This window comes from Branchiostoma lanceolatum, chromosome 19, assembly GCF_035083965.1.
Source record: "Branchiostoma lanceolatum isolate klBraLanc5 chromosome 19, klBraLanc5.hap2, whole genome shotgun sequence".
Lineage (NCBI taxonomy): Eukaryota > Metazoa > Chordata > Leptocardii > Amphioxiformes > Branchiostomatidae > Branchiostoma > Branchiostoma lanceolatum.
In genome coordinates, this window is record NC_089740.1 from 6428830 (window position 1) to 6438252 (window position 9423).

At 42.8% G+C, this 9423-nt stretch overlaps 2 protein-coding genes across 2 annotated transcripts; both read right to left on the bottom strand.

Annotated features, from left to right (window-relative positions):
* Window positions 1-269: 269 nt before the first annotated feature.
* LOC136425522 (uncharacterized) lies at window positions 270-2020 on the bottom strand. Its single transcript, XM_066414399.1, has 3 exons — window positions 1723-2020; window positions 1228-1401; window positions 270-1006 (listed from the first exon to the last, which is right to left on the bottom strand). Exons 1-3 carry the CDS (start codon window positions 1925-1927, stop codon window positions 504-506), a joined length of 882 nt encoding a protein of 293 aa, XP_066270496.1. The 5' UTR covers window positions 1928-2020; the 3' UTR covers window positions 270-503.
* A 441-nt stretch (window positions 2021-2461) lies between these two features.
* LOC136425914 (gigasin-6-like) lies at window positions 2462-7643 on the bottom strand. Its single transcript, XM_066414839.1, has 6 exons — window positions 7418-7643; window positions 5843-5923; window positions 4710-4931; window positions 3913-4061; window positions 3248-3431; window positions 2462-2686 (listed from the first exon to the last, which is right to left on the bottom strand). The coding sequence occupies exons 1-6, from the start codon at window positions 7496-7498 to the stop codon at window positions 2462-2464; spliced, it is 942 nt and encodes a 313-aa protein (XP_066270936.1). The 5' UTR covers window positions 7499-7643.
* Between the last annotated feature and the right edge of the window lie 1780 nt (window positions 7644-9423).

The following is a 9423-nucleotide window of genomic DNA, read 5'->3' on the forward strand; positions in this document are numbered from 1 at the left end:
ATAGATCTCCAACACAACATCCCCCAGTATAATGCATTCCTGTATATCTAAACTGTGCATACCTGGTAGGTGATCTCTCTAGACTAGAGATCTCTCAAACACACTGTTTTTCAAAGTGGCGGATTTATGTTACCCGGCGGATTAATATTAATGGTGGTTACCTTCCTTCCCCTAAACTGTACATTTGTAGCAAACATGCAATTTGTTGTTCCTAAGCAAAGCCCTTTTTCTAATACAGCACAGCAAGAAAAAAGCAGACATAGATGTCATAATATCGCAATCTGTTTAATCATATATCTACTATCTATATTACCTATTACATAGTTTCAAAGCACAAAATGTAGTTAGTTTCGGCGGTACAGGTGATTAACAGTTTACTAATTTCAAAACTGAATGCAAGTTTATTTGCCGAGAATCAAGTATCGTCGCAATTTTTTCCTGTTATTGACACAGAGTGTTAATGCTAGGACTAGCTCAATGGCTTTATGCCAACACCTGGTTATTTACTCAGAAGGGCAGTCCCACAGAGATTCGGCAGGGGGATCATAATCATCGACATCCCTGAAGAAAACGAGAGGGTTACCATTGGAAGAAGGAGGGAAGGCCACATAGCGTACAAGACCAGTTGCATTGTCGATAGCCAATGGCATATCACCTAGGCCCTCAACCGGGTCGGTATGGCGGAGGTATACAATATGACTCTTGATGGTGGGGACAAGAACCCCTCGACCAATCAGACCGTACCTCACGCGCAGCTTGTCTTCTGATTGGTTCAAAGTTATAGTGAAGTTTCCCATCGCGCGGGAAACGTAGTTCCCTACGAATTCTTTCATGTTTCGGATGAAGGTGTTGGAGAGAGGGGCGCCCATGGAGGCGTCTTCTACGTCGAGGGTTCTATCTTCACGGTCATGGTCAGGTTTCTCAGCGGTCTCGTTTCTTTCTCGGGGGAGAATCCACGGGGCTGGGTAGGTACAGACGTTGTCCATTGGGAGCCAGTGTCTCTCACCTGAAAAACAAACGATGGCAATGAGAGACATTGCCGATTGCTTGGACTAATTTCAACATCTAGTGTGGCTAGAAAAGGCCTTGTAGACATTGGCCAAATGGGTTGATTGAATGAATTGCCTTAGAGGCAAGCCATTACAGACGGGGGACGCCAGAGACTTTCTACAACTTTCGATCCACTGTTTTTGAACGCGTCATATTAAGGAAAAAATGGTTGCTCACCTAGAAGAATATCCGCAGCCAGATAGTGGATGATTTCATTAATAAGCCCTGGAGTTTCCCTCCCAGCCGATGGTCCGTTGATTGAGGTAAAAATGCCGACCTGTGCATCGGGGAACAGGGTAACCTGGCTGAAGAACCCCTTGGCGAGACCATTATGGTCTAGCCTTTTGTGACCTAGAAAGGCATCAAGTAGATCATTTAATCTATCTAGTAAGAAACCACTGGAAGAAGAAGGCCATGGTCCGCACATGTGTCAGAAGGTATGTATTTTGATAGTTGTCAAAACGTTAGAATATTACTACTCGAATGCTTTCTGATATGATTATCTAATGTGTGCCTGTCCCCTAGTCCTTTCTAGGTGCTTGACACTGTGTGTAAGTTATTTACTGTCTGTTGTATGTTGCAATGAATTCTCTGTGCTGGTTCGTTTGAAAGTACTACTTTTGGAAGAAGGCACATATTTTGAGAATCAGCCATATGCAAATGACAAATTACCATTGTAATTTCCCACTCTCCATCCCATGCCATAGGCTGTTGTTGTTGACGATGTCGGCCATTTTGGTTTACCCTTGTTGTTTGCACCTCTTTCTCCGATGGATGTGAAGGGTTTGTGGGTCAGGTGCATCAGCTTCCCGGGTACGAGTTCACTTCCGTTCAGCAGCTTTCCGAGTCTAAGTTGAAAGTTCATGTACTTCGCCATGTCAACAGCATTGGAGAGGATGCCAACGGCAGGCAGGTCTAAGTCAAGAGGTCTATTGTAAAGCAAACAAACAAATAGATAAATAAATGAACAAACAACAGCAGTAACACTTGGCCTTTTCTGTGCCGTTAGGGAAAAGAGACCATCAACGTGGCATTTTCAGACACATACTGTCAAAGCTCAGTTTAATGATTACGAGTACACTTTAATCATAAACGTAGGTGTTGCGTTTTTAAGGTCACATTATTTGTAAAGTAATGCAAAACCAAGGCAACGTTATAAAGGTTAAGGTAGTCCCTTCGTAGGGGCAGTGGGTTGCTATCCACTGTGTCTAGGACACGGTATTGAAAGGCGGACCCCATCCTTCTCCGTTAACCGTCATTGCAAAATCAATCAACCTTCAAATACCAAAATGATCAAACTTTCCGGAAAACCTCCTGTTTTCTCCCATAGTTCAACCTTCTCCCTGCTGCCTATCTCTGTAACCGATGCAAATTTGATGCCAAAAGACTACTAGCAGGAAAAGGGTTAACATCATTTTGTATTTCCTACCCACCCGAACTCGTCCAGCTTGTGCTCCAGGGACCTTGTCCGCGGCATGTTGCGGAGCGGGAGAGGGTGTCCCGACCATGACCGTATCGGGCTGCTGGTCCGCATGAAGTGCGGGATGCGGGGCCGTCTGGGTACGGTCCAGGCTGGACCTTTGTACGTCCTGTAGGACACCGCAACCCGCTCCAAACGGACGTCTCCTTTCAGTACCTAAGAGATACGAAGGTATACCAGAAAAAGATAAGATGCTCAAGTCACAAGACGGGAAGATCTCGACCTCCAAGATGTCTCGACGTACCTCAGAGATTGTCACTCAAGATTAAGATGACACGGGGCTTAAGTGACAAAAATGACTTAAAAGGTAGTTCGTTTGCCAGCGCTCTCATTTAGAAGTCTAAAAGTGAAGTTGATATGGCTGTGTTTTTCACTTTTCTCTTTCGCTCCGTCTCTTTCCCAGGCCCACTCAAACATTTTATACAAATGTCAGTCCATTCCCGTCCTCGTTTTGGTGCAAGCTCACGCGCGTTCTCGTCAGGCTGTGCTCTCGCGAGAGCACAATTCAAAATTGCGCTTGCAAAGGGAATGTTACGCGCCGAAATAATCCATTCGACCGGTATATATAAGTCAAGAAGTTATCATTAAGTGACGAGATTTCCCGTCCACAGCCGAACATTTTTAGAATTTCAAAACATTCGGCTGGAGCAGCCGACCACAAGTTGGAGGAAGGTCGGGAGGCCATGTTCGACTATGTGTAACCGGGGCTTTACGTACCTCGCTCCAGTACACCGTCCTGTCCATCCCGAGCGGCTCGATGATGTGGTCCCTCAGCAGCTTCTCGAAGGGCTCCCCGCCGATCTTCTCCGCGATGAGCCCGGCCAGCACGTACATCATGTTGTTGTAGGTAAACGTGGACCGGAAGGAGCCTGGATACGTCTCCTCAAAGTACCGGACGTGTCTGGATGGCAACAAGTTTACAAAAGGTTGACTCTCTGCCATGTTTGACTTATGAGTAGTTCTACCAACTCTGACCTACCACTTCCTGCATTTGACCTTTGGGGTTATCTTCTATCACTTTGGACCCAACTTCCGGTTCCGGTCGACGTGTCTAGCATTCAAATGCCAATGTGTGGAATGACTCCACCCTGACAAACACACACCAACTGAAAGTGGTAGCAAAGTGAAAAATTTTCATCTCGATCGAGTGATAGGCGTACGGACTCCCCCATGAGGCGTCGCCAAAATATCAACGTATGAAACAACCGTTTTGCAAACTAGTGTTGACAGCCACTCGAAAGAGTAGGGCAAACTAGTAAAATGTCATTGATTAACTTTTTGTGTGCCGATATACTTTGAAAGAAGACACAAGCTCCGTAATTAGATGCGAAGTAAATGTGGTGCGTTAGAATGAACCATGATGACGTCACCCCATGACGTACCGTGCCAGTTGCTCCCTGGTCATGTTGAGCCCCACCGGAAACATCTCCATGTAGGTGCGCAGGCCAGTGCGCATGGCAAGTAGGTCCGCCAACGTCATTTCTTCCGTCCGGAAGCGGTCCCGGAAACGGAAGTCAGGTCCAAGAATGTCCTGGAATGAAAGGTTAATTAAATGGTGAAGCAAAAAATTGAAAGGCAGAGCGTGAAGTGAAACAGATTTTGGAAATTCATGGTATCGTTCCAAATCTAATAGTTCTGAAGTCACCAGAACTACAAACTTGATCCAGGAATGATTTCATCAGGTTGTAGAATCACTGGATAGCAAGGTTCTTCATTTACGACGTTTCGGTGACCGTCTGTCCTCGGGGCAATACCAGTTGGTACTATTTTACACTACAGGCTAGGTGGCGCTGCATGCAATGCGTTCCCAAACGTAAAGTATTGTCGGATAAGCGGTCCCACATTTACATACTTGGTACGTTCACATTCCTTGATTTTCGTGCCGAAATCGAACCTGAAATCTTCCTCAGGGCAATTCTGACTGGTACACTGCAAGATACGTCTCGCTGCGTTCCCAAACGTAACGTTTTGTTATATATGTGGTGCTATATATACATTTTTCATGCTTTCACGTACCTTGATTTTGGTGCCGAAGTCGAACCCGGAATCTTTCTCAGGACAATTTTGACTGGTGCTACAGCGCAGCATAGGTGTCGCTGCTTACAATGCAGTCCCAAACGTAAAGTATTGTCATAAATGCGGTCTCATGTATGTATACATACTAGGTGCTTTCACGTACCTTGATTTTCGTCCCGAAATCGAACCTGGAATCGTTAGCGAGCAGCGCCGCGAAGAGAGCGGTGGTGAAGGACTTGGACACCGAGCCGATACCGAACATGGTCCGGTCTGTCGCCATCCACCGTTTCTTCACATCCGCGTAACCGTAACCACGGGCAAGGACGGTCACACCATCCTTCACCAGGGCTATGGACATCCCTGGGAACGGTCGGCATGTTCCTAACTGAAATTGGAATGTCATTTCCAGTGTGACAACACATATATACAGAATCTCTTGGACATTCTACATCATTGGACAAAGAAGAAATCTTGGACACCGATCTGAACTTTTTTTGCTTTAGTTTTAAAAGAAGACAGATGGGCCCTACAGCCATGTCGGGGAGACGGTACGGGGGACAACTTTCTGAAATGTTTGATCCGCTGCTCACCGAGTCACGTGTTTTATCTGCATTCAGTGACGCCATAGAAGCGATAGATTGTTCAATGCCTTGACAAAAACAGGTGCTGGCCTGTCTATACAGCTCTGCCTGTCAACTTAGATTTTGTAATGAGGCGTAGATATGAATGTATCTTAGAACCTGCTCGGGGGTGTCCCTGTGGTGTAGTGGCCTGCGCCTTTGTCTCTCACCACACCTGGTTCGAATTACTTGGATCAGAAGGACTGGGGTTCAAGCCCCGGGTAGGACATCTCTTGACAAGAGGCGCATTGAGTCATACCAAAGACTTTATAAAAATGGTACATACTTGTGAAACAGTATGGAAGTTAAACACACTTCACTGCCAGTGGACTAGCCCCCTGCTACAGTGATTGCACAACAGTGTGGCCCAGGGCTATGAAACGGAGATGGGCACCAATATGAATAATGGTGGGGGAGAATTTTAACTTAACATAGAGCCTGTTCACAATTATATAAGTATATTCAAGTCCGTATGAGTTCGTTTAGGTTAAGTGTGCGGCCAAAGAAGTCATTATTTCGGCTCGATAACCAAGCTGCACAACAGTAGATCAAGGTATAAAAAACAACTTCTTCCCCGCAAACTTTACCTTATCCTAAAAAAAATGTTAATACGCAACTCATACAGACTTGAAGATATGCACAAGTATGAACAGGCCCTTAGACTCTTGTTACATACGTGGTTGATGGCGTGGTCCAGGCACTGGAGTTTCGCGGCCAAGTTACGGACTCGGACTGGCGCCCTAGGCCACGACGGTAACTATGGAAACGGGAAGTATAATATTCAAACACATAACAACATAAGAGATGCCTGTGACGATTTATATCTAATGATAACTCAGTACTATAATATTATTCCAAGGCAAAAATCACGTGTCTAGACATATCATTCAATTCAAGTTAATTTTATCTCTGCCAAGGTCAAGAGGAGGAGCAAATGACCTTGGCTTACACATGTAGCTCCTCAAGGAACTTGGCTGGCAATCATCACCCTCGGTAAAAGCCAAGACGCTGTGCCAAGAATAACTTCTTAAAGTAAAATAAATGATGAAACTCTAAAGGGTAACTTTGTGGAGAACAAAAACGTACAGATGACTGATTGGGGAATGAAAGAAGACAACAGTCAAAGCATCCATTAAAGGCACCAGGAACATTTTATGGGGCTTGAAACTTGAATTGAAAATTTCTAGTCATTTCTACATATAGTAAGTTTTCTATATCACTATACCATTTTATGCATATCGGCATTCAAGGAGCAAAAATGCTATGTCGTTCTGTGCATGAGAACTGATAGAAAATCCAAGCGTTAGGGATCACCGTGTAGATTTTTTTTCGTTCCTTTTGAGTATTATGAAATTATCACACAAATGTGGCAAACAGTGGCATCAAATGTCAATTTAATAACGATTACAGCACCTAGAATATATTTCCAATTTTCAAGCCTCATAAAATGCTCTGTGTGCCTGACTACGCTAACGTTACCCCACTGCGACGATGACAGTTGTATTTGGAAGTTCAGACATCGACCTCAAAGACAAGACAATGATAGTCTCCAAGCAGACCTACGGGTTGGCAAAGACCGTATCCAACAGGAAGAAGGAGTTTCTATAGCCAACCCAAGTCTCATAGCCAAACCCAAGGTGACCTTGGGTTTGGCTATGAGACTTGGGTTGGCTATAGAAACTCCTTCTGCCTGTTGGATACGGTCTTTGCCAACCCGTAGGTCTGCTTGGAGACTAAGACAATGATGCTATCAAAACCATATGTGATGACCCATCAAGGAAGATGTTTTGTGATTAAGGTGGATGGGAGAGAAATGCGTAGCCTTCGGCTAAAGAAAGGAATATAAGAAACTGGGTCTTTCCACAACTTAGACCGCTTTCTTCTAATGTTTATTGTATCATCTTCATTTATCGGAATAGAGACCAAATTTGCTATCCCAGCTACTTTTGTACGTACTCTATGTAGTTTTAACCAGCCATCTCTGTAATACATAAAACAGCCCCTCTGGGTCAAAGAAAGCCTGCGTTGATTGGTATATATCAATTAGAGTGATCATGATACATCCAATTGTAGCATATGAGATTCTACCAGCTTGAATGAGATGCGGTCAGTCAACTGTAAGGTAAACTCTGCCGCTATTCGACGTTCTAAAGCAGAGCTAGAGAAAGGAACTTAAGAGAAATTTATAACCCAGTGATTTGCAATACTTATAACATAGCCGTGTTTGATACTTACAAATATCAAACCTCACCTCTTTTAAGCCTGAAGCAGACCACACCGTCCAACACACTACAAGTACGACCGTTCCGGCGGTCAACAATCCAGTCGCCATCTTTGGATCATTGTATGTTGGCAGTAAAGACAAACAAGCTATGCAGAAGGTCACGGAGGGTTGACTTAATGGGCGACAACAGCATGCATTGGTTAACACTTTGGCCTGTTTCCAAAAATAGAAACACGGACGAGCCGTTATCAGCAATAGCACCCTAGTTCACCTTGGCACCAATCAAGCAGTGGCGTCGTCCTTCTTTGACGGTCTCACAGCGACCCCTAACAACTAGTATTAAAATTGCAGGTGCAGTGTCACCTGTGAACCTGTGAGTAGACTGCTACCTTCAGCCCTCTGATTAGGCCAGATGATTTTCAATCGTTATACTTTGCTGCATTCTATATGTATTACCCAGCGCTCTTCCCTTTGGAACGTAATATGTTTATACAATCTATTTATAGTAAGGACATTTCAGACAAAAAGTTTGCTTGCGTGATAAGCAAGTGCAATGCGTAACGGCTCACGTGCAACAATGCTGCAGTACTTACAACGACTGAAAGGCGTCGCTGTGAGACCGTCAAGGAATACGTCGTAAGCCAATGGACTTGAATAAAATATGTTTTCCTGCTCTCAATACCAGCGTAATCCCTGCGATTGGTTTAAGGAAACAGTTATTGTAAGCATGCTTGACTCTTTTAGGAAAACCGTCTTTAAACGGAAATGAAATAAAAACGATGCGTTTCGCTTTTGTGTAATTTTAGCGCCCAAATTCAGTTCGGTGCATCATTTTTCTAATAGGTTCGTCGAAAATACCAACCTGCCTTTTCAACATTCTTCTCTTCATTTGATCATGTATGTTTGTATGCATCATCATTTGATTATGTCTCTAATGAAAATATAACATGGTTTCAATAAACGCAATCATTATAATAACAAAGACAATGACATTTAATCTTCAACAAGGGCGAAATGTATCAAGATATCAAGTAAATACAAGTGAAACTATGCTATGCTTTATCTATGATTTACAAGTTTCTTCTCTCTTTTTAAAACACGTGTAGACGAATTCACAGAGTCTTTTTTTGGTTACATCGTAATTAGCTGCTGGCATTATATAAACGACATTTCCTCATTTGTTAAATGTACATATCTTTGATTTGGTATGGTACTAACAAGAGAATTGAATGAATAATAATTCTGTCCCGTAGATTCCGTTATTGCCTCGGGTATTTCCCTCTTAATCCAAGGTACTTCCCTTTGCAATAAAGTCACAACAGGACTATTCAGATAGATAAGAGAAATACCGCTTCTGTAGCCTAAGGGAAGACTTTGAAGCCAACCCTTTTTTATAACAAGCGTTGTATTGAAGGAATATGAGAGGGAAAGGCATATTACTTATGATCCACCGCATTAACGGATTTTTCTTGTTTGTTTTTATAATAATCATCTTTATTGCATATTCATTCCCTAGGGTGACAAATGCGTAGGTGTGATGGTGTAATGAGTATGAATGAAAAAATAATGATAATAACGTTAACATTAAAATCTAACATAATACTTAGCACTATTATATACAAATGTACTAACGTACATCTAAGTTCTAGTAGCCTCTTCCCTCTTTTTAAAACACATGGCGACATAATTACACACTTCGTCAATTACATAAACATTTACTTAGAATTATCTCTCTACAAGCTGAATTGATTTGAACAGAGATTAATCAGAATAGGATATCTTCATAGTAATTATTTTCAAAAGAACCACCGGGAAAACATTTTCAATAAGATTTTTCGACAACTAAAACACATTCTTATGACAAACATATGATAGTGAACTGACATATTCTTGTGTATGAAGTCGTTCGGATTAAAAATAAACCAATATGTATGCATGCATGAAAGAGATGGACATTAATAAATGTCTGTATATATAGAGACTGTTTTCTCACGAGCAAGAATTATTGACACGTTGCATGAAAAGATCGCTGA

Bases quoted from the DNA above. Each gene is read 5' to 3' on its own strand.
- LOC136425914 (XM_066414839.1), bottom strand. From the start codon at position 7,498: ATGGCGACTGGATTGTTGACCGCCGGAACGGTCGTACTTGTAGTGTGT. The intron at 4,062-4,709 runs GTACGTGAAAGC...CTTTCATTCCAG, and splicing joins ATTTCGGGACGAAAATCAAG to GACATTCTTGGACCTGACTT. The intron at 3,432-3,912 runs GTACGTCATGGG...GTTGCCATCCAG, and splicing joins ACCAGGGAGCAACTGGCACG to ACACGTCCGGTACTTTGAGG.
- LOC136425522 (XM_066414399.1), bottom strand. From the start codon at position 1,927: ATGGCGAAGTACATGAACTTTCAACTTAGACTCGGAAAGCTGCTGAAC. The intron at 1,402-1,722 runs GTAATTTGTCAT...ATGCCTTTCTAG, and splicing joins GAGAGTGGGAAATTACAATG to GTCACAAAAGGCTAGACCAT. The intron at 1,007-1,227 runs GTGAGCAACCAT...TTTGTTTTTCAG, and splicing joins GGCTGCGGATATTCTTCTAG to GTGAGAGACACTGGCTCCCA.